Genomic DNA, 26,303 nt, shown 5'->3' with positions numbered 1-26,303 from the left:
AAACAAGGGTGCACAAAAACAGGAACAAGTGGAGTCTAAAACTAACAGAACATAACAAAAACATGATTCGGACCACGGATCATGACAACGACCTACCGATACACTCTATCCACAAGGCCACTGAGCAAATACCAGAAGTCGCTACCGTATCGGTTCAAATATGCACAGTACCTATCCCTATAGGAAATCCATATCTGGTCCTGGGTTAGTTTCAATGTATTGTTAATACAGCAAGCATGCAATTGTTTGTTTGTTGCATTTTTTTATGAACTTCAACTTGATATTATGGCAATACATGATGAGTTGTAGTGTTTTTGGGAAGGAACCAAAAATAAAACTCTCCCCTCTTTCAACCCTGTTTGTCATATGTCAACTTTCTGTAGATATGTAGACAAAAATTTATTATTTCTAGTCCCCCCGCCCCCCCTCGTCTTTCCTAAATCTTCGACGCGAGGGAAGTAAGGGCAGATAACACTTGAGCTATCACCGGGCGCTAATCCAAACATGACAGCGCTGCAGCAGACGTCTGGCCAACAACAGCGAGGCTGAGATGACAGTCGGCTCAAGGCCTCCAGATAATAGCCCCGTCCCCGCCGAGGCGCGGAGGCTCTTACATATCTGCCTGCTTCCTGTCCTGCTTGCCGCATGGGGCGTATCTGTCAGCGCCTTGACAGGCTGGCTGCCGTCAGCTCGCGGGCCTGAGAGCCACCTGTCATGTAAAAAGATGCACTAAGCAAAAAAAAAACAAAAAAACACAAGTACTCTAAGGACTGTGTGTTGTATTGTACTGTATGGTATACTATACCGCTAACATGTATTCCTTCAATATTAGGTCAGCTCCCGAAAGCCGCCTTGAATTCAATTAAAGGCCTAATGAAATGAAATTTTCTTATTTAAACGGGGATAGCAGATCCATTCTATGTGTCATACTTGATCATTTTGCGATATTGCCATATTTTTGCTGAAAGGATTTAGTAGAGAACATCGACGATAAAGTTCGCAACTTTTGGTCGCTGATTAAAAAAAGCCTTGCCTGCACCGGAAGTAGCGTGACGTCACAGGTTGTGGAGCGCCTCACATGTGCACATTGTTTACACCAGCAGCGAGAGCGATTCGGACCGAGAAAGCGACGATTACCCCATTAATTTGAGCGAGGATGAAAGATTTGTGGATGAGGAACGTGAGAGTGAAGGACTAGAGTGCAGTGCAGGACGTATCTTTTTTCGCTCTGACCGTAACTTAGGTACAAGCTGGCCCATTGGATTCCACACTTTCTCCTTTTTCTATTGTGGATCACGGATTTGTATTTTAAACCACCTCGGATACTATATCCTCTTGAAAATGAGAGTCGAGAACGCAAAATGGACATTCACAGTGACTTTTATCTCCACGACAATACATCGGCGAAGCACTTTAGCTACGGAGCTAACGTGATAGCATTGTGCTTAAATGCAGATAGAAACAAAAGAAATAAGCCCCTGACTGGAAGGATAGACAGAAGATCAACAATACTACCAAACCCTGGACCTGTAACCACACGGTTAATGCTGTACCGCCTGGCGAAGCCTAGCAATGCTGTTGCTAACGATGCCATTGAAGCTAACTTAGCTACGGGACCTCGACAGAGCTATGCTAAAAACATTAGCTATCCACCTACGCCCGCCCTCATCTGCTCATCAACACCCGTGCTCACCTGCGTTGCAACGATCGACGGCGCGACGAAGGACTTCACCCGATCATCGATGCGGTCGGCGACTAGCGTCGGATAGCGCGTCTGCTATCCTCAAAGTCTTCCTGGTTGTGTTGCTGCAGCCAGCCGCTAATACACCGATCCCACCTACAGCTTTCTTCTTTGCAGTCTCCATTGTTCATTAAACAAATTGCAAAAGATTCACCAACACAGATGTCCAGAATACTGTGGAATTTTGCGATGAAAACAGAGCTTTTTGTATTGGGATACAATGTGTCCGAATACTTCCGCTTCAACCATTGACGTCACTCGCATACGTCATCATACCTAGACGTTTTCAACCGGAAGTTTCCCGGGAAATTTAAAATTGCACTTTATAAGTTAACCCGGTCGTATTGGCATGTGTTGCAATGTTAAGATTTCATCATTGATATATAAACTATCAGACTGCGTGGTCGGTAGTAGTGGCTTTCAGTAGGCCTTTAACATTGCAGTAGTTTAAATGTGACAAAGAGTAGATTACATCATACAAACGTAATACGCTCCGTGGACGAATGCAAAAAAATAAATAAAAATGCAAGACCTGGTGTCCTTTCCCCATTAGTTATTTTTAGTTGCTAGGAACGCTGATTGCACACACCTGCCTCTGAATGGTGATCAGTACAATGTCGCTGATCACAATCAGAGGGCTTTATGTAGTTTTGTACTGCTGTTCACGTCTCATATTAGCTATACACTGCAGTTTACGTTTCATGATTTTTCTCATGCTATGCGTAGAGATTTGCATTTGTGTACATGATTTTCCCAGCGGCACGACTCCCTGTCCTTTTGCCTGCTTAAAGGATTACATACTTTTCTTACCTGCAAGCCTTTTCCTGCCTCCGCATTTTGGTATCACCAACACCACCCCCATGCCAAGACGTGATACCTGGATTTCCTTGAATTGTGGTCACATCCTACTGTATTTCCATTAATTAGTAACACCCGTTAAAAGAATCAAGTACACAATTACCGTATTTTCCGGACTATAAGGCGCACTTAAAATCCTTTTTTTCCTCAAAACTCGACAGTGCGCCTAATGTACGAAATAATCCTGGTTTTGTTTACCGACCTCGAAGCTATTTTATTTGGTACATGGTGAAATGTTAAGTGTGACCAGTAGATGGCAGTCAAACATAAGAGATACTGCACGTGTAGACTGCAATATGATGGAAGTCACACACAAGAGATACGTGTAGACTGCAATATGACTCAAATAAACAACACCAACATTTTATATGTTCCATTGATAATATAGAACATTACACACGCCGTTAAAAAAATCAATCAAAATGTTTTAGTACGACTTTGGTAAGCAATGAAACCGCACCGCTTGATGGATTGTACTGAGCTTCAACATACGAGTATTATTATGGTGTGTGGTATAAGGTAAGACATATTATCTGGCGTTTTGTTTTGCAATATTATGCAAAAGCGACTTTTCTTACCTTCTGGTACCTGCTGATCTGTATTTGGGATCTGCATAAGTCCTGAAAATGTCCGCGCGTCCAAAGCCGTAGTCGATAAGCCTCTTCTTTTTCTCCATCTTCTTGTTATGGGACATTCATCCTCCGCTGTTGCCATTTCTAACATAAAGTAGTGTAAAGTTCTTACTTACCAAGGAACTTTAGTTATTAGAGCGTTCCGTTCGGACATTTTTTCACGGGACACATTTCCGGCGTTGTTATTGCAATAGTGAGCCACGGATGAGGAAATGCTGCTCCGTTATTGATTTAAGTAAAGTCTGAATGTCATTAAAACAGTTAGCTCAATCTTTTCCTGAAAAATTGCGCGCGCCCGCCTTTGTAGACCGTGCCGATAAGCTTCTTCTTTTTCTCTATCTTCTTGTTATGGGACATTCATCCTCCGCTGTTGTCATTTCTAACATAAAGTGGTGTAAAGTTCTTACTTATATCTGTCAGTAAACTCGCCATGAAAGCGCTAAAACATACCGGTATAGTGAGTTTACATTATTCACCCAAGGAACTTTAGTTATTAGTGTTCGGGTCGGACGGTTTTTCACGGGACACATTTACGGTGTGGTTGTTTCCGGATGAGGAGATGCTGCTCCGTTATTGATTGAAGTAAAGTCTGAATGTCATTAAAACAGTTAGCTCCATCTTTTGACACTTCTTCCACTCCCGTCCTTGCACGCTACACCGCTACAACAAAGAGGACGAAGGTGAGCCACGTAAGCTTGATGGATTGTCGGCGCATTAAACATACGAGTATTATTATGGTGTGTGTATATGGTAAGACATATTATCTTGCATTTTGTTTCGCAATATTATGCAAAGGCAACTTTCCTTACCTTCTGATACCTGCTGATCTGTATTTGGGATCTGCATAAATCCTGAAAAATTGCGTGAGTCCGCCTTTGTAGTCCGTGCCGACACCGTAGTCGATGAGCTTTTTCTTTGTATCTATCTTCTTGTTATGGGACATTCATCCTCCGATGTTGCCATTTCTAATATAAAGTAGTGTAAAGTTCTTACTTATATCTGTCAGTAAACTCGCCATGAAAGCGCTAAAACATACCGGTGTAGTGAGTTTATATTATTCACCCGAGGAAATTTAGTTATTAGAGTTCGGGTCGGACGGTTTTTCACGGGACACATCTCCGGTGTGGTTGTTTCCGGATGAGAAGATGCTGCTCCGTGTTTGATTGAAGTAAAGTCTGAATGTCAATAAAACAGTTAGCTCCATCTTTTGACACTTCTTCCACTCCCGTCCTTGCACGCTACTCCGCTACAACAAAGAGGACGAAGGTGAGCCACGTAAATAAGACCGCCCACAAAACGGCACATCCGGAAGCGACGGTCAGAAAGCGGCTTGAAGATGATCTGTAAAACATCATCCATGCAACATTTTGACCAAAGAACCACCATTACATGTTATGTAGACCACAAGGAAGTGTTTTACATTTAGCAAAAAATTATAATAATATGACTCCTTTAATGTGCCCTATAATCCGGTGCACCTTATATATGAAAAAAGATCGAAAATAGACCATTCATCGGCAGTGCGTCTTATAATCCGGTGCGCCCTATGGTCCGGAAAATGCAGTAGTTTATTTGTGTACAATTATACCAACAAATATGAGTGTTAGGTTTTTGAAATGTTTTTAGTGGAGGCAGCATTTGCAGTCTAAGACAAAATGTGTACAAAGGTGTGATATACAGTACCACAAATAGCACATAATGAGGTTCTGCAGGGATTACACTGTAAATGCAACTTCATATGTCAGCAAAAATGCCATCATGGAGCCACATAGCACACAGAAAGTCATCCTTAAGGGACCTGGCTTTGTTCTGGAGAGCAAGCAGGTGTTCCTGTTCCTGCTGGATGTTTCCACACAAAGCGTGGCTGCCATCGCATGCTTGAAAGAAGTACTGCCAAGTCCCTCGCAGGCCCCCAACATTCGGTGCAACAATATCAATCAGATTGAGCGTTACCGTCTTGACGTCTGGATTGTGCAGATGTACCTAATGTTGTGTCCTGTGAGGGTCTACTGAAAATACATTCAGATTTAACAATCGTTAAAATTAAAAATGTTGTTTTGCCCCGAGGCCAAACCGTTGACTGTGTTTAATATTCCGCTCAGAGACACGACTTGACTGGAATGCACAATATGACTGGTGCTAAGTGTTTGTGTACTACTTGTTCATATGATCCAACACCGTACATTGCTCCGGGGCAAAGAAACACAATGATGCTTTTTATCCGACGCTGTGAAGAAGAGAACCACTAAAATTATATTCTACTCATTTGGACCGTTAAATAGCAACAATGTCCGTTAAGTGATTTAAAGTCCATCCAGTCAGTTTATTTTTTATTTTTACAAAAGCCACGATATCGTTCACATTTACACACAATTTCCAAGAGAAACGCATTTGCAAAATATTGTGTTAAAGGCCTACTGAAATACGATTTTCTTATTTAAACGGGGATAGCAGGTCCATTCTATGTGTCATACTTGATCATTTTGCGATATTGCCATATTTTTGCTGAAAGGATTTAGTAGAGAACATCGACGATAACGTTCGCAACTTTTGGTCGCTGATAAAAAAGCCTTGCCTGTACCAGAAGTAGCGTGACGTCACAGGTTGTGGAGCTCCTCACATCTGCACATTGTTTGCAATCATGGCCACCAGCAGCGAGAGCGATTCGGACCGAGAAAGCGACGATTTCCCCATTAATTTGAGCGAGGATGAAAGATTTGTGGATGAGGAAAGTGAGAGTGAAGGACTAGAGGGCAGTGGAAGCGATTCAGATAGGGAAGATGCTGTGAGAGGTGGGTGGGACCTGATATTCAGCTGGGAATGACTACAACAGTAAATAAACACAAGACATATATATACTCTATTAGCCACAACACAACCAGGCTCATATTTAATATGCCACAAATTAATCCCGCATAACAAACACCTCCCCCCTCCCGTCCATATAACCCGCCAATACAACTCAAACACCCGCACAACACACTCAATCCCACAGCCCAAAGTACCGTTCACCTCCCCAAAGTTCATACAGCACATATATTTCCCCAAAGTACCCAAAGTTACGTACGTGACATGCACATAGCGGCACGCACGTACGGGCAAGCGATCAAATGTTTGGAAGCCGCAGCTACATATGTATGTACAGTATATACATGTATGTACTCACGGTACCGCGTCTGCGTATCCAACTCAAAGTCCTCCTGGTAAGAGTCTCTGTTGTCCCAGTTCTCCACAGGCCAATGGTAAAGCTAATACACCGCTTCCCACCTACAGCTTTCTTCTTTGCTGTCTCCATTGTTCATTGAACAAATTGCAAAAGATTCACCAACACAGATGTCCAGAATACTGTGGAATTTTGCGATGAAAACAGACGACTTAATAGCTGGCCACAATGGTGTCCCAAAATGTCCTCTACAATCTGACATCACGCGCAGGCGTCATCATACCGAGACGTTTACAGCAGGATATTTCGCGGGAAATTTAAAATTGCACTTTACTAATCTAACCCGGCCGTATTGGCATGTGTTGCAATGTTAAGATTTCATCATTGATATATAAACTATCAGTCTGCGTGGTCGGTAGTAGTGGCTTTCAGTAGGCCATTAACTACTTATAATACCATCAAACATCCCCAGATATACAGTATATTCCAAGAACAACTTGAGTAGCGAGACATACAAACTCAATGGTGGCAGTGCAAATTCTTGACCGTAACAAATTTCGAGACATTCCGAGAAAATTTCCGGACGAATATGCAAAATTAGACACTTTTACTTAGAAGTAGTGTTGTCCTAATACCAATATTTTGGTACCGGTACCGGTAACAAAAGGTATTTCGCTTCTTTTCGGTACTTTTCTAAATAAAGGGGGACCACAAAAAAATGCATTATTGGCTTTATTTTAACAAAAAATCTTTGGGTACATTAAACATATGTTTCTTATTAAAAGTTTGTCCTTAAATAAAATAGTGAACATGCAAGACAACTTGTCTTTTAGTAATAAGTAAACAAACAAAAGCTCCTAATTTAGCTGTTGACGTATGCAGTAACATATTGTGCCATTTTCCATTCTATTATTTTGTCAAAATTATTAAAGACAAGTGGTAGAAAATGAATTATTAATCTACTTGTTCATTTACCGTTAATATCTGGTTATTTTCTGTTTCAACATGTTCTATCTACACTTCTGTTAAAATGTAATAATCACTTATTCTTCTGTTGTTTTGGATGATACCAAAAATGTGGGTATCAATCCGATACCAAGTAGTTACAGGATCATACATTGGTCATATTCAAAGTCCTCATGTGTCCAGGGATGTATTTCCTGAGTTTATAAACATAATATAAATTTTAAAAAATCGAAAGAAGATTTTGTGATGCTAAAAAATATCGATGTAATCAAAGTAGTATGGACTAGATAGCTCTTGTACTTTGTATCATCACAGTGGATGTTAGGTGTAGATCCACCAATAGTGTTTGTTTATATTGTAGCATCCCGGAAGAGTTGGTGCTGCAGGGAATTCTGGGAATTTGTTCTGTAGTGTTTATGTTGTGTTGCGGTCAAAATATTCTTCCAAAATGTGTTTGTCATTGTTGTTAAGTTTGGTTTCAATATATGGCACGTGTTTATGACAGTGTTGGCGTTGTTCATACGGCTACCCTTAGTGTGACATGTATGGCTGTTGAGTAAGTATGCCCTTCATTCATTTGTATGTAATGTGTTCAAAGTTAAGTTGTTTGTCTTAATGGTTGATGTTTGGTCATAGAGCAATCTTGTTTTGACTTTGACAACTTCAGACCATTTTAATACTCCAAAAGTCATGATCCCGATGTGTTGCGGAGTGTATTGAAGCAAAAATAGCTTTAACTCGTCCTACAGGGATGATTCTTGAAAGAGATGTGCTTGACTTGTCTCCATGGAGACAAGGATTAATGATTTAGAAGGAGTAACAACACTGCGGATAGTTATTAGCCGCTAGCTCGCTAACCGTGTCTTAAAGCGTAAAATGTGTTTGTTTTTTTTCCATAAAGAAATACAATCATGTGTGCTTACAGACTGTATCCCTGCAGACTGTATTGATCTATATTGATATATAATGTATATATTGTGTTTTTTATGTTGATTTAATAAAAAAAAATATATATATATATTTTTTTTTTTTTTTTTTTTTTATTTCTTGTGCGGCCCGGTACTAATCGGCCCGGTGGTTGGGGACCACTGCTATATAGTATATTCGTAAAACTTAATGACTTAGATTAGGATTAGTAATACGTATATAAAACAAGGGAGCTCTGCAGTGGTCGTTTGTTTTGCATAAGGCGCAGGTATCAAACTCAAGGCCCGCGGTCCAAATCTGGCCCGCCACATTATTTTATGAGGCCCGCGAAAGCCTGGAAATGATAATACATTAATAAAATGCTTAATCTTTTTTGACTAAATATATTTGTTCTTTCCCCCATTCAAAACCATGTACTGCATGCATTAAACATACAAATATTATATATTATTTTGTTAAAATAAAGATAAATACCATACTTGAATATCTGCTTGATCGATGATTTCAAAACAAATTATCAATCAAATTGTAGAAAAAAAAAGATAAAAAATTGCAGACTGTAAAATTTACAATAGATTTTACGGAATAGTTTTTTACCGTAAGATCAACTTTGGTACTGTTTTTTTTTCCATATACAGTAAGACACTTAAACATTAAAAAACAAACAAAAAAAACATTAAAACAAAATTTTACAGTAAAAACAAACAAACTGGCAGCTCTGTTGCTTGAATTTTACCGCTAAAAACAGTGGTATGGTTTTTCTATTCCATTCTATTTATTCAATTGTTTTCTTTGCTGTAAAAACAAAAACAAAAAAACACTGCTTTTACTGTAAAATTGCTAGTTTTTAAAGTAAAATGTAAATGTTTTTTTTTTTGCAGCTTATGTAAAAAAATATATTGTTAATGTTGCATATACATTCATGTATATTCATATATTACTCATTGTTAAAAGCGGCCCTCTGAGGGCAATCATAACTGCGAAGTGGCCCTCAATGAAAACGAGTTTGACACCCCTACACTGCAAAAAGTCAGTGTTCAAAAACAAGAAAAAAAACCGAAAATTAGGGGTATGTTATTTGAACTAAGCAAAATTATCTGCCAATAGAACAAGAAAATTTGGCTTGTCAAGACTTTCCAAAACAAGTAAAATTAGCTAACCTCAATGAACCCAAAAATACGTTCAAATAAGTATATTCTCACTAATAACAACTGTACTACTATATGAGTGCGTATTTTCTATTGTTTCATTGAAAATTAAACAGCAAAGTCCATTTGGCCGTCATCTGTTTTAATATGAGACACAATTGTGTCAAAGTCATGATTTTTTTTTTTCATGCTTGAAATAAGAAATGAATACTTTAAAAAAGTAGTTTTATACTTGTGAGTGTTGATGACATAGCTTTGCATCAGTTGATATTCTAGTTTCAAGCATGTTTTACCCAATATAGGTCATCACATCTCAGCAACAAGCTGCAATATCTTACTGAGATCATTTAGGACCAAAACCATTAAAACAAGTAAAATACTCGAACATAAAATCTGCTTAGTGAGAAGAATTATCTTATTAGACAGAAAATAAGCAAATATCACCCTTATTTGAGATATTTAATCTTACTTAGATTTCAGTTTTTGCAGTGCAGGCCTATTTTTTTCTCGAATTTTACGCGTAAGGGATGTTTATTTAATAACCTCTATACCAGCGCCCTCTGCAGTGAATACTAGCTTTTGGTCTTTGGTCTTTGGTCTTTAGTCGTAGGTACATAGTTCTGAACAGAAGGTTCTGTTCCCCAAACGTAAAACAACCAACTTTACTTTCACGTTGACAGCAAGCGCTGTAAAATCCGATTTTTTTTTTCTTTTTTTGTTTATGGCCATTTTGTTTGATGTTGGAAAAAGATCAAATGAATGTATTTGGTGAGTAACTATGAAGAACTTTTTTCTCCCACAGACATGACCCGGATCACCATTGGGGGCCTGAAGCCCGAGACCACCTACGAGCTCAAGATGTCCGCCATCAACGGCAAAGGCGAAGGCGAGAGCAGCCCGACCAGCACGTTCCAGACCAAGCCAGTCCGTATGTACTCCGTCCTCACTTTGAGCCCTCCGCAATAATTGACGCCCGGTTACATACTTACCAAGCTTATATACGCAGAATCCTGATTTCAGTCCTTACTTTTTTCTAAATGCTTGGCTTTAGACATTGTGGTGCAATGTCATTAAAGCAATATTAGCTAGCTTTCAACTGTATCTCGCTGTTTTTTGTCTGTACTTCCTATTTTGCAATCTTATTGAGACTGCAAGCATAACATAGCTGACATAGTTCATACGAACAGCCGAGCGACACAATTCCAAATCAGTTAATCGGTAAAAACTTGCTTTCAGTCGTGTGCTTCCAGTCATTAGTTGCTGTCATTGTTTTTTCTCGGCGTCCTCCAGTGAAGAAAATTCATGGATTTGTTTCATAGTTTTGGGTGATCACACACAAATTAAGTATTATAAAGTACAGTACAGGCCAAAAGTTTGGACACACCTTCTCATTTCAGTGTGTTTTCTTTATTTTCAAGACTATTTACATTGTAGATTGTCACTGAAGGCATCAAAACTATGACACCTGTGAAGTAAAAACCCTTTCAGGTGTCTTGAAGCTCATTGAGAGAATGCCAAGAGTGTGCAAAGCAGTAATCAGAGCAAAGGGTGGCTATTTTGAAGAAACTAGAATATCAAACTTGTTTTCAGTTATTCAGGTCAATGCCCAGGAGTTATAGTTTTGTAGCACTTACCATTATGACTCAATTCAAACAACCTTCCCTAGTCATGCCGCAAAAAAACAAAAATGCAAACAATACAAAATGTGAACACACGGTCACACATAACACAACCTGCTCACCGAGCCTTGTGAATTGTATTTTAAAAAATAAAATTACACCGATTTAATCCATTAGAATGCATGATGGAGAAAATGCAAAACTCTCTGTTTCCACGTATCCATGTTTGCCGTATTTTAGCTGCTTGAAATTTCTAATTGATTACAAAACTTTAAGGGGGTCGTCACAGAAGTAAACAAGGTAGGAGTTGAAATTTTACATACTTTTAATATCCAATTATAATAATTTTGTATCCATTATATTCATATAATATGTACACATGTATGTATAGACTATATATACAGTACAAGCCAAAACTTTGGACACACCTTCTCATTTCAATGCGGTTTTTTTGTGTTTTTTTTCAAGACTATTTACATTGTTGATTGTCACTGAAGGCATCAAAACTATGACACCTGTGAAGTAAAAACCCTTTCAGGTGTCTTGAAGCTCATTGAGAGAATGCCAAGAGTGTGCAAAGCAGTAATCAGTGCAAAGGGGGGCTATTTTGAAGAAACCTGAATATCAAACATGTTTTCAGTTATTCAGGTCAATGCCCAGGAGTTATAGTTTTGTAGCATTTACCTTTATGACGCAATCCAAACAACATTCCCTAGTCATGGCGCAAACAAATATAAAAAATGCAACTAATACAAAATGTTATGGCAGGGGTGTCCAAACTTTTTCCACTGAGGGCCGCACACGGAAAAATTTAAGCATGCGGGGGCCATTTTGATATTTTTCATTTTCAAACCTTAACAAAATATATGGATTTTTTTTTTTTAACCTTTAGGGCTCCCGGGGACCATAAAGGGCCTCAGTCATTAAAATGTAAAAAATAAGTCAAATTATTATTTTTTTTATTTAACGCTTACAGTGAATTTCTATATCAACTTCAGGTTGATATAAAGTAAAAAAAAAAAAAAAAAAAAGGTTTTATGCCTTTTCTGTCAAAGACAACTTTGTTTTTTTATAGTAAAACTGAAATATGCAGTATTTAGTATTAGAGCCTTAAAAGATCAATAATGCAGGACACCATTGATTTTAATTATTTAATATTTTTGAGTAATCACAGTGAAATGTTAAATAAAATCCTACTAAATATATTTGGGATCCAAAAGGTCCCCCACTCATAAAGTGATACATTTTTATTAGGTTTTTTTTTACTTTTAACACTTAAATTACGAGATCAACTTCAGATATATCTGTCGATCTTACGTTTGAACTATTATTTTGTTTGTATTATGCTCTTTTGTCAAATAAAACTTTGATGTTTTTATATGGCAACCACACAATATATGCAATATTTTTTCCACGTAAAACATTTTAAAGTGATATTTTTTAAGTAATAATTCATTATAACATAGATTTTTTGTCTTTTTTTTTTTTTTTAGCAATTGCAAAAAAAGGAAAAATAAACAAAGACAAATGAAAAAAAACAGCCTGCATGGCAGTTTTGTGTCAACATTGCAACATTTTCTTGTTAGATTTCACCGCATTCCACTTTTTTAAAAATGTTTTTTTAAATTTTTGCAATATTATCAATTTTGCAATTTTTGCAGAATGTGTGGCGGGCTGGTAAACAATTAGCTGCAGGCCGCAAATGGCCGCCGGGCCACACTTTGGACACCCCTGTGTTATGGTTTTGTAGCATTTACCTTTATGACGCAATTACACTACATTACTACTGCATTCCCCATCATGCGTTATAATGGATTAAATCAGGGTAATTTGTATTTATTTTTATAAAATTCACAAGGTTCAGTGAGCAGGTTGTATTATGTGTGACCGTGTGTTCACATTTTGTGTTGGTTGCATTTTTTTTTTTTTGCGCCATGACTAAGGAAGGTTGTTTGGATAGGCTATATACACAGTACAGGCCAAAAGTTTGGACACACCTTCTCATTCAATGTGTTTTCTTTATTTTCATGACTATTTACATTGTAGGTCGTCACTGAAGGCATCAAAACTATGAATGGACACATGTGGAGTTATGTACTTAACAAAAAAAGGTGAAATAACTGAAAACATGTTTTTTATTCTAGTTTCTGCAAAATAGCCACCCTTTGCTTTGATTACTGCTTTGCACACTCTTGGCATTCTCTCGATGAGCTTTAAGAGGTAGTCACTTTGCTTGAAGCTCATCGTAAACCTTTTTTTGTTAAGTACATAACATGTGGTCATTCATAGTTGTGATGCCTTCAGTGACAATCTACAATGTAAATAGTCATGAAAATAAAGAAAACGCATTGAAAGAAGAGGAGGTGTGTCCAAACGTTTGGCCTGTACTGTATGTTGCATCCAAACACCATTTGCCGAGTTTTCCCAAGCGTCCGTGTTGTCTTGTTGTAGCCCAAAAAATTATCTGCGGTATTTACGGGTAATTATCTGTAGTTCATTTATTTTGTCTATCCGCGCAATCTGCTGGTTTTCGCGATGTAGGTCAATATGTTATCCTAAAAAACAAACGGCGGTATTTTACAAGGTATTTTCTGTACTTCATTTGTTTTAGCTAAAATATATATATATATATATATATATATATATATATATATATATATATATATATATATATATATATATATATATATATATATATATATATACACTACCGTTCAAAAGTTTGGGGTCACATTGAAATGTCCTTATTTTTGAAGGAAAAGCACTGTACTTTTCAATGAAGATAACATTAAACTAGTCTTAACTTTAAAGAAATACACTCTATACATTGCTAATGTGGTAAATGACTATTCTAGCTGCAAATGTCTGGTTTTTGGTGCAATATCTACATAGGTGTAAAGAGGCCCATTTCCAGCAACTATCACTCCAGTGTTCTAATGGTACAATGTGTTTGCTCATTGGCTCAGAAGGCTAATTGATGATTAGAAAACCCTTGTGCAATCATGTTCACACATCTGAAAACAGTTTAGCTCGTTACAGAAGCTACAAAACTGACCTTCCTTTGAGCAGATTGAGTTTCTGGAGCATCACATTTGTGGGGTCAATTAAACGCTCAAAATGGCCAGAAAAAGAGAACTTTCATCTGAAACTCGACAGTCTATTCTTGTTCTTAGAAATGAAGGCTATTCCACAAAATTGTTTGGGTGACCCCAAACTTTTGAACGGTAGTGTATATATATATATATATATATATATATATATATATATATATATATATATATATATATATATATATATATATATATATATATATATGTGTATATGTCTTTTCCTATCAGCGCACTCTGCTGGTTTTTGGTAAGTAGCGCGGTGCATTTTTCCACGAGTAATCAAAGTTTGGCCTCAAAAACAAACTGCTGGGATTACGAGGTACTTTTCGGTGGGGCGGTATAGCACGGTTGGTAGAGTGGCCGTGCCAGCAACTTCAGGGTTCCAGGTTCGATCCCCGCTTCCGCCATCCTAGTCACTGCCGTCGTGTCCTTGGGCAAGACACTTTACCCACCCGCTCCCAGTGCCACCCACACTGGTTTAAATGTAACTTAGATATTGGGTTTCACAATATAAAGAGTCACTCGAGAAAAAGCTCTATATAAATATAATTCACTTCCCTTTATATAGTTCATTTCTTTCTGCTAAAATGTTTTGCTTTAGTCGCGTTTACCTTTCAGTACGTCGTGCTGTTTTTTTTGCCAAGTAGCGCAGTGCGTTTGTACACTAACAGATCGAGACGACAGTGTCAACATAGCTTTGTTAGCCTAGAAAACAAACAGTATGTGCAAGGTATTTTCTGTAGTTCATTTGTTTTGCTTTTTAGTCGTTTTTACCTATCAGGGCACTCAGTACATTTTTCAACTAATAATTCAAAACGACGTTAACACGGACAGTTGAGCGACAAAATTTCTTGCAAATTTTTTTTAGTTCCAGGTGATTATACCCGAGTTAAGATTTTTTTCTACGTTCTATATTCTTTTTGCATATCGATCCACTACCGAGTTTTCCTTTGGACCTTCTTAATTGGACTCGGGTTTTTTTGTTAGCTGTCTCGCATCCATCTATTCTGTTCCTAATCAGTCGGTAATTCCGATAAAAAGACGTACTTTCCCCGTTCCCATTCTCACTTCACTATTTCTGTTTCTTCTTCTTCTTCTTTTTTTTGTTTCGCTTGCATCTCACGCTGGTTTCCATCTGTTATTCCATCGGACCGCTCAGGCTTTTCTCTCACACGTAAGTCTCCTGTCCGTCTCGCCTGCTTAGTTTTCCCCCACCTTTCACCCCTGGAAAAACGAGCTTCGAGAGTATCGAATGAGAAGAACATTCCATGTAATTCATTCGCCCCCAATGTCAATTCACTATTTTTCCCAGATGGCATTGAGTTCCATTTTTCTAATGCGGCAGGTTCAGGTTTGTTAAGCAGCTTGATAGATTGATCCGAGCGCGGCGTAGCCTGTAGCGTACAGTAGTACTTAGCGCACCCTCCCTTCATTCCTTACTAGAAATCTGTCTGTAGTACAAATTAAGTCACGCTTGTGCACTGCAGCAATTTCAGCTCGTTAGTGTTGAGCGAGGTCTTCAAATGAGGTATACACTTCTGGGAACGGAGGTGTATTATCTTAAGGAAGTGCTCGTAATGTTAAAAGCTTTGCATTTAAAAAGCCCCCCTTAAGGTTCACATTTAAAGACCTTCTCGTTAGCACTCGTGCGCTGCTTTCATTTATTTTCCGTCCTTTATTGCAATCTCAACGCTTTTTTTATGATACATTTAAGTCCCGCTTGCGCATAGTTCGGAAAATCCAGCAAGTGGCTTTGTTTTGCATCCTTGGTGTCTAAAAAAACTAAAACATGAGGATTATTTTCTTATTAATGTGTTTAAATAGTAATTATATTGTATTTATTTCTTTGTAATTAATTTGATATTTTTGTATTGTTTTAACATGAGTTAAAGCCGCATTTTAAATATATATTTTTACAATTCAAAATTCAAATACAAGAGGGAAAAAAAATACATTTGTTAAAATAATGTTTGGGGTGTCTCATAATCTCTATTGTCAATATAGTAATACGAACACACGGGTGTCAAACTCAAGGCCCGGGGTCCAAATCTTTCCCGCTACATTATTTTATTTGGCCTGCGAAAGCCTGGAATTAATACGCATTGATAAAATGCTTAATATTTTCTTACTAAATATATTTGTTTTTTCCCTTTTGACATGCATGCAATTGCATATCTTTTAAAATGCAATATTATCAAAATCAAAATATTATATATTTTTTGGTTAAAATAAAGATAAATACTGTACTTAAATATCTGCTTGACTTATGATTTAAAAACAAATTATCAATCAAATTGTAGACTGTAAAATTGACAATAGATTTTACGGTATAGTTTTTTTTACCGTAAAATCAACTTTGATACTGTTTTTTTCCATATACAGTAAGACACTAAAACATTAAAAAAACAAACCAAAAAAAACATTAAAACAACAAGATTTTACGGTAAAAAACAAAAAAACAAAACTGGCAGCTCTGTTGCTTGAATGTTACCGCTAAAAACAGTGGTATTGTTTTTTATTCCATTCCATTTATTACATTTTTTATATGCTGTAAAAAAAAAAAAAACACTGCTTTTACTGTACAATTCAGGTGATTGAGCTGACAGTTTTTAAAGTAAAATTAAAATATTTATTTTGCAGCTTATGTAAAATAATGTATATTCACATGTATATTCATATATTACTCATTGTTACAAGCGGCCCTCTGAGGGCAATCATAACTGCGATGTGGCCCTCAATGAAAACGAGTTTGACACCCCTGTACTAACACATCAGTCCACAGTTATTCTGGAAACTACTTAACAAAAGTACAAATTTAAAAAAAAATCCATAAAATGATTCTAATTCGAAAAATAAATGTTCTATATACTGTTGTAATAATAATTGACAGAATTCCACTTTGCTAACTACATTTAGTAATACAAAGTGCAGTGACAGTTACATGCTAACGTGCTAATACATGCTAAAAACAAGCTTTTTCATCGTGTTACAAAAAAATGTCCCAGCCACGCCCAAAAAACATCTTATTCTCACCATCTTCCAGCTACATCAGAGGCTCCGCCCCTTATTGTCTCCACCACGATGGCGCTTAGTGAGTATCCCCGGTTGTGCAGTGTGCTTGTCTTGTTAGCACAACAATCAAACGCTAACTGCATTGAAATTGAAGTGTGACAATTTGTTATTGAGGGTTTTTCCTCATTTGGAGTGACAATAACAGTATGGATTTGTGTGTGACAGCAGCGTATCTAACCAGGATGTATCACATTCATGCTAACATGTCTGTTTTCTCTGCGCAAAATTGTATCTTTGACTTTTTTTCAAAGGTTGACGTCATTGCAGTTGACCAACGTCACCGCTAAAAATGTGCTTTTGGGGATCAGCTGGTTTGGGATACGACTTGTCGTGGCGGTGAGCCGGAGAGGCGCAATAGGTTTGAAATGCATCGCAAGCTCGCTGCCGCGTTCGACGATATTATGAAGCGTGCAAAACCGTGCGTTGCTAGTCAGTGGACTAACTAGTTAGTGGTACCTCAATTTTCGAGTACCATATTTTTCGGACTATAAGTCGCAGTTTTTTTCATAGTTTGGCCGGGGGTGCGACTTATACTCAGGAGCGACTTATGTGTGAAATTATGAACACATTACCGTAAAATATCAAGTAATATTATTTAGCTCATTCACGTAAGAGACTAGACGTATAAGATTTCATGGGATTTAGCGATTAGGAGTGACAGATTGTTTGGTAAACGTATAGCATGTTCTATATGTTATAGTTATTTGAATGACTCTTACCATAATATGTTACGTTAACATACCAGGCACGTTCTCAGTTGGTTATTTATGCGTCATATAACGTACACTTATTCAGCCTGTTTTTCACTATTCTTTATTTATTTTAAATTGCCTTTCAAATGTCTATTCTTGGTGTTGAGTTTTATCAAACAAATTTCCCCCAAAAATGCGACTTATACTCCAGTGCGACTTATATGTTTTTTTCCTTCATTATACATTTTCGGCCGGTGTGACTTATACTCCGGAGCGACTTATACTCCGAAAAATACGGTACCTTAACTTACGAGTAATTTGAGATACGGGCTGTCTCTCAGCTCTACGTTGAGAGCACACCTTAGGTTACGAGCATTTTCCCCGTCGGTTGGAGTAGTATTTGTAACAGAATATATTGTTACACGCTGCTTCGTTTACACAAGAAGCAAACTTAAGTTTTGATTCGACAGAAGAAACAGACGTAAGTTTTGATTCGACAGTTGACACAGCATGCAGCCACAAACGTCCAAACGACAAACCTGTATCCAAAAAAATATTAAGAAGCTGCAAATACTTTGTTTGGCGTGTTTAAATTTGTTCTGTCTCGTCCTGACTCAACAAACAGGATTGTCAGTCATTACCGTTGATATCACTTGTTTTCAACTCTAACATCTTCAGTCCATCATTCAAAATGTGCCCATGTGGAACATAAACAGCGATTTCTTAGTTCTTATTGTTACGCGTGGAAGACGGCGTTGCCTTATGTCACAAAAGAAACAAGCTGTATGAAAACAAGTGACTTAAATTAAGTGGACTAGGCAACACTAGACAGAGACACAACAATAGTCCGATACCAAAAGTTAATGCTGAACAATATTATTTCATTAAATTATTATAGTTGGTTGTACTAACTGCTATTGTAATGTTTTTTTAAACAATTTTTCTTATCTAAAAAATGTTAAGGGTTTTCACAAGCCATGTGGCATGTTAAAATTTTGCTGATTTAAAATACATTTCAATGGAGGGCTGCTTTGAGATACGAGGGTTTTGATTTATGAGCTAGGTCGTGAATCGCAATGTGCTCGTAAGTTGTGGTACTACTGTACTTCCTAAGCTTGGTTGGTAGAGTGGACGGGTTACAGGTTCGATCCCCGCTTCCGCCATCCTAGTCACTACCGTTGTGTCCTTGGGCAAGACACTTTACCCACCTGCTCCCAGTGCCACCCACACTGGTTTAAATGTAACTTAGATATTGGGTTTCACTATGTAAAAGCGCTTTGAGTCACTAGAGAAAAGCGCTATATAAATATAATTCACTTCACTTCCTAAACGTTTGGACGCTTCCTTTAATGCAGTGCTTTTCAATTATTTCTATTACGCACACACCCCCTTAGGAAGAAGAAAACATTTTGCCCGCCGTGACTATAAATTGTATCATTTGTGTATAAAATTGTTATAAGTGCACCTCTGCATCACATTTCATCCTTTTTACAATTAAAAAAAAATAAAAAGTTAAAAATAAATAATTTTTATTCAACTTATAATAAAAAAATAACCGTATTAACATTGTTTTTTTAATCTGTAACAGAACATTTTTAAAGTGCATCAAAGTGCCTAAAAATCAAAAAATGAATAAGTGTAATTCTGCTAACTTTTAAATGATCTTCTTTAAAATTCAACGTAAATCTTTTGCAATACTCGCCTGTGACTGGTTTTAGCTAAAATCGGGTATTCCTAGGATTACTCCGAGCTGTCTTGTTCCAAATGCGTTGACACAATCGACATTGTGTTGTTGCGAACATACTGTAACTAAAAGATAGATCATTGAGTTGGACCAATATGGGTCAGTATTGACTTGTTTGGGTGCGAGTCAGACTTTCCAAGAACGCCGCTTGAGGGGCGGCACATTTTTATTCTATGAGACCCTTTTCAACCAAAAGTTCAGGAACTTTAGGTTCCTGTAACCTCTAGTTCCTGGAACTAAAGGTTCCTGTGGAAGTTTGTGTTTTCACCGCATTTCCCAGATCAAGGTAGTTTATACCAATCAGGCTGATGACGTATGGAGGAGTGATTTAGCATATTTCTACACTGATACCATGATAATTAACAGACAATAATAGGTCAGAGTTATTTTTTACTAAAAAGTAAGTAATTGAAATACAAAGCAATAATATACAAATCAATATAATTTATAAAATAAAGTGTAGCGAATTGTTCATAAAAAGTCAGTCTTCTGTCCGCAATGTCCAATAGTCAGAAGGTCGTCCTCTCAGTAAATGATGAATTCATGAGGGTCAGACGAGTCCTTATGGTCCATTTCAGCTGTCAATAAGAATATAAAAATAATAAATGTTTGTCTCACGTCGACAACACAAACACATTGGCTTTAGTGGTAGTTTGTTAGCAATAGCATTCTGTTCACTCAGGGTGAGACTAATAGCTACACAAATGGAGTGTCACTGACTACTTTTACAGCATGTAATAAAGTAAATAGTGAACATTTCATTTGATTTACTTCCACTTTGTTTCACATTTCTCCAACAAAGTCTGAGTAGCTGAATACTATATATATATATATATATATATATATATATATATATATATATATATATATATATATATATATATATATATATATATATATATATATATATATATATATATATATATATATATATATATATACGGTAACACTTTAGTATGGGGAACATATTCTCCATTAATTAGTTGTTTATTAAAGTAACAACAACTTAATTTAGAGTTATTTGGACACTAGGGGAACATATAAGGGATAGGGTTAGGGTTAGGGTCACTAATAAGCAATAATTCTGAGGTTATTGAGGGAAGACTCTTAGTTAATGGCTTACTTGTTGTATGATAAGGCCATGCAGAATAAGGCATTAATAAGTACTTAATAATGACTAATTAAGAGCCAATATGTTACTAATTTGCATGTTAATAAGCAACTAATGAATGGTGAATATGTGTTCCCCATACTAAAGTGTTACCATACATACATACATATACATATATATATATATATATATATATATATATATATATATATATATATATATATATATATATATATATATATATATATATATATATATATATATATATATATATATATATATATATATATATATATGCATGTACCGTATGTATGTATATATGTATATGTATGTATGTATATATATATATATATATATATATATATATATATGTATGCATGTACCGTATGTATGTATATATGTATATGTATGTATATATATATATATATATATATATATATATATATATATATATATATATATATATATATATATATATATATATATATATATATACATATACATACATACATACATACGGTATATATATATATATATATATATATATATATATATATATATATATATATATATATATATATATATATATATACCGTATGTATGTATGTATGTATATATATGCATGTACCGTATGTATGTATGTATATATATATATATATATATATATATATATATATATATATATATATATAGAAGTGTTTTAACCCAATGCGGCCCCCGAGTCATAAAGTTTGGGGACCCCTGGTCTAAGGACTGTTGTCTGTGATGATTACCTTTGGGTTGGTAGCAGCGATATCAAGCTCTGTTGGCATTGTATCGGTAAGAAAGTGTATAGTATCGCCCATCACCAGTTCGGTAGTCTCTAATTTAGCCTCATTGTGTCCCTTACCTAACCTCATCTATTGTCGTTGGAATTGCTACAGATGCACATATTGTGCGTTGTGTATACAACAAACAACAAATGTTCCCAGGGAAACCTTACGCATTTTAATTTCAGTCTCTTAAAAGCATACCATTATGTTGTTAAAGTTGAAAGAAGCTGCAATCAACTCGACCACACCGCGCAAATGCGACGCCTTAAAAACGGTCGCATTCTATAAGCGTCTCATGCCTACAATCTTTTTCTCCATGTAATAATTTCATGTGATTTGTGTTGTATTTACCCACGCACAGTATTGTGAGGTGTTTTTTTGTTGTTGTTGTTGTGTTCATTATGTGTGGGCTTTTTTCATCATTTCACAACTTTTTTGTATGTTTTCCCGCCCCCGACCCCGCCCACCACCCACCTGTATTTACCATGCCTTCAACCAATCATGTGGTTGTACATCATGTGACTTTGACATGTGGCTCTTGCATGGTGCTGATGATGTCGACATCGCCGGCTAACAGAAGGTAACTTTTGCTTTTTTGTTTGCCGACCCACCCCCCCCAAAAAAGAGGACGTTTGACATATTAGAAGCAGATTAGACACAGTTTTAGTGGGGTTTTTTTTAATCATTCTTAACGAGACTGCATCTATTATTCAATACCTTCACCATCCTTCAATTCATGCCAAATGGTTGCCCATGTGGAGTTGTGTTAAAGATTAATGTCAATGTGCACTGTGATAATAGTGCAATCATCAGCAAAAAGGCTTTTTGTCACAGCTCACTGTTTTCTGAATTTTTTCAGTCAATACGAGGCGCTCAGAGGATGTGATTTTGACAAATGGAAAACTAACACCAAAATCCATGATAAAAATAAATAAATTAGTGAATTATACAACTAGTATTAGTAGTATGATTATTATTTGTTTATTGGATTTTTAAAATGTTGTTTTTTTTAAATTATATTTATTTTTTAAATGATTTCTTATCCAAAATAAACATGCATTTATTATTATAGTATTTATGTATGTTTTTAAACTTGAAAATTAATTCTAAAAAATTATTACTAATCATTTTTGCTATTGTTTATTTTTTAAATTGAAATATATTTCAAATACAGAGTTCAGTAGATTGGTTATTTAAATTAATGTGCATTTTATTATTATTAATGTATTTATTTCAATCTTGCAAATTAATTAAAGTAAGATTTTTTGTATTGTTATTCAAAAATTACATTATTTAAAAAAAAAACTCGATAGATTAGTCTTTTGAATAAACATACATTTTATTATTTATAAAGTCTTTATTTTAGGGCTGTCAAACGATTAAAATATTTAATCAAGATTAATCGTATTTCTTCCATGGTTAACAAATAATTAATTGTGATTAATCGCAAAAAAAGGTGTTTTTTTTATTTTAAAAATAACACCATATTAAAATGGACACCCATCATGAAACGATGCAATTTGTTCGATTTATACAAAATTGTTTATTGAACATTATGCTTTTTTTTTTTTAACCGCTCAACACAACACGGACACAAACAGACACAAGACCAAAGCGAATTCGTAGTTGGCTTGCGTGTACCAAGGAAACATTGTGTGCAAAAGAACAAACTACCTACCAGAAACGCAAGCTCAAATAAACAACCACACACTCAAAAACAGGCCCAAAAAAAGGCAACTTGCGACTCACCAACTTTGCAAGCGACTTTAGAAAAAAAAACGTTTGATAACTGGCAGCGATGTGAATAAAGAGACCTGTCAAGGCTTTAAAGCTCAACTTGACATTGAAAATGTGTCTTAGTCCATTTTCATCTGGATGAAAAAAATGTTTTCCATTAAAGGAAACTTTCTTAAACACGTTATTATCATGTTAACTTTGACAGCCCTATATTATTTAAATCTTGAAATGTATTAAAACCTACAATTTTTTTATTACTATTTTTATTAGTTAGAAAATGAATTTATTCAAAAACTAAACTAATACAAATGTAATAAATGTTTTATTTGAATAAACATATACAGTCATGGTCAAACGTTTTTGAGTTTCCAATAATTTCTACAACTCTTATTTTTTTTGTGATAGAGTGATTGGAGCACATACTTGTTTTGTCACCCAAAACATGCTTGACTGTGGACACTGACACCTGTGTTCCAGCAGCTTCCAATTCATTGCAGACCTGCTTTTTGGTGGTTCTCGGTTGACTCTTGATCATCCTGACCAATTTTCTCTCAGCAGCAGGTGATAGTTTGCGTTTTCTTCCTGTTTGTGGCAGTGACAAAACTGTGCCATGCACTTTATACTTACGAACAATTGTCTGCACAGTTGCTCTTGGGACCTTAAGCTGCATTGAAATGACTCTAAGTGACTTTCCTGACTAGTTTAAGTCAAAGATTAGTTTTTTCAGATCTGTGCTGAGTTCCTTTGACTTTCCCATTGTCGCGTTTGTAACCGAGTCTAATGACTGCATGACATGAGTCCTATTTAAATGGGCTCAGAGAAGTCAACAGGTGTCGTCAATCATAATCACTCACTTGAAGTTAAGAGGCCATGCCATTAGGCTAATTTGATTTGATTGAAACGTTTCTACATCACCAAAATGTATCATGTTTGTTGCTGTATGTATACTTTTGACCCAGCAGATTTGGTCACATTTTCAGTAGACCCATAATAGATTCATAAAAGAACCAAACTTCATGAATGTTTTTTTGTGACCAACAAGTATGTGCTCCAATCACTCTATCACAAAACAATAAGAGTTGTAGAAATTATTGGAAACTCAAGACAGCCATGACATTATGTTCTTTACAAGTGTATGTAAACTTTTGACCACGACTGTATTTTATGAACATGTGTTCATTTTAATCTAAATATCTTATATTATTAATTTATATTTTTATATATATATTTTTTTTAAGTGTCCAATTATTTATCTTTTAAATAAGCCAACCTTTTGTTACATTTTGCAGCTCAGACTTACTTTGAATATACAACCACAACATTTAATCATGATAATCTTAAAAAGAAAAAAAAAAAAAAGCCTGGTTATTTAGATAGAAATGTATCTGGTAGCACTTTAGTATGGGTGACATATTCTAAGTAACAAAGACTTCATTTAGAGTTATTTGGACACAAGGGGAACATATAAGGGTTAGGGTTAGGGCTTATTTGGACACTAGGGGAACATATTAGGGTTAGGGCTTATTTGGACACTAGGGGAAGACATAAGGGTTAGGGTTAGGGGTTATTTGGACACTAGGGGAACATATAAGGGTTAGGGTTAGGGGTTATTTGGACACTAGGGGAACATATAAGGGTTAGGTTTAGGGGTTATTTGGACACTAGGGGAACATATAAGGGTTAGGGTTAGGGGTTATTTGGACATTAGGGGAACATATAAAGGTTAGGGTTAGGGGTTATTTGGACACTAGGGGAACGTATAAGGGTTAGGGTTAGGGGTTATTTGGACACTAGGGGAACATATAAGGGTTAGGGTTAGGGGTTATTTGGACACTAGGGGAACGTATAAGGGTTAGGGGTTATTTGGACACTAGGGGAACATATAAGGGTTAGGGTTAGGGGTTATTTGGACACTAGGGGAACATATAAGGGTTAGGGTTAGGGCTTATTTGGACAATAGGGGAAGACATAAGGGTTAGGGTTAGGGCTTATTTGGACACTAGGGGAACATTTAAGGGTTAGGGGTTATTTGGACACTAGGGGAACATATAAGGGTTAGGGGTTATTTGGACACTAGGGGAACATATAAGGGTTAGGGTTAGGGGTTATTTGGACACTCGGGGAACATATAAGGGTTAGGGTTAGGGATTATTTGGACACTAGGGGAACATATAAGGGTTAGGGGTTATTTGGACACTAGGGGAACATATAAGGATTAGGGTTAGGGGTTATTTGGACACTAGGGGAACATATAAGGGTTAGGGTTAGGGGTTATTTGGACACTAGGGGAACATATAAGGGTTAGGGGTTATTTGGACACTAGGGGAACGTATAAGGGTTAGGGTTAGGGGTTATTTGGACAATAGGGGAACATATTAGGGTTAGGGTTAGGGGTTATTTGGACAATAGGGGAACATATTAGGGTTAGGGGTTATTTGGATACAAGGGGAACATATAAGGGTTAGGGTTAGGGGTTATTTGGACACTAGGGGAACATATAAGGGTTAGGGTTAGGGGTTATCTGGACATTAGGGGAGCGTATAAGGGTTAGGGTTAGGGGTTATTTGGACACTAGGGGAACGTATAAGGGTTAGGGTTAGGGGTTATTTGGACACTAGGGGAACGTATAAGGGTTAGGGGTTATTTGGACACTAGGGGAACATATTAGGGTTAGGGTTAGGGGTTATTTGGACACTAGGGGAACATATAAGGGTCAGGGTTAGGGGTTATTTGGACAATAGGGGAACATATTAGGGTTAGGGGTAGGGGTTATTTGGACACAAGGGTTAGGGGTTATTTGGACAATAGGGGAACATGTTAGGGTTAGGGGTTATTTGGACAATAGGGGAGCATATTAGGGTTAGGGGTAGGGGTTATTTGGACAATAGGGGAACATATTAGGGTTAGGGGTTATTTGGACACAAGGGTTAGGGTTAGGGGTTATTTGGACACAAGGGTTAGGGTTAGGGGT

The 26,303-nt window shown here is 36.4% G+C and overlaps 1 protein-coding gene across 2 annotated transcripts in view; it reads left to right on the top strand.

The window, feature by feature from the left end:
• The window catches only part of LOC133651091 (neural cell adhesion molecule 1-like), an 881,445-nt gene that overhangs the window by 507,135 nt on the left and 348,007 nt on the right, over nucleotides 1–26,303 (top strand). Inside the window, exons 15-16 of one of the 2 annotated variants that reach the window (XM_062049028.1) lie at nucleotides 10,238–10,363; nucleotides 17,208–17,255. In XM_062049028.1, coding sequence (XP_061905012.1) covers nucleotides 10,238–10,363; nucleotides 17,208–17,255 — 174 coding nt within the window. The remainder of the gene's footprint in view (nucleotides 1–10,237; nucleotides 10,364–17,207; nucleotides 17,256–26,303) is intronic. The other variant, XM_062049029.1, reaches the window with a different exon arrangement.

Source organism: Entelurus aequoreus, linkage group LG05, assembly GCF_033978785.1.
Source record: "Entelurus aequoreus isolate RoL-2023_Sb linkage group LG05, RoL_Eaeq_v1.1, whole genome shotgun sequence".
NCBI classification, from domain to species: Eukaryota; Metazoa; Chordata; class Actinopteri; order Syngnathiformes; family Syngnathidae; genus Entelurus; species Entelurus aequoreus.
The sequence above is the reverse complement of the archived record's forward strand: the minus strand, read 5'-3'. Positions and strand labels throughout refer to the sequence as shown.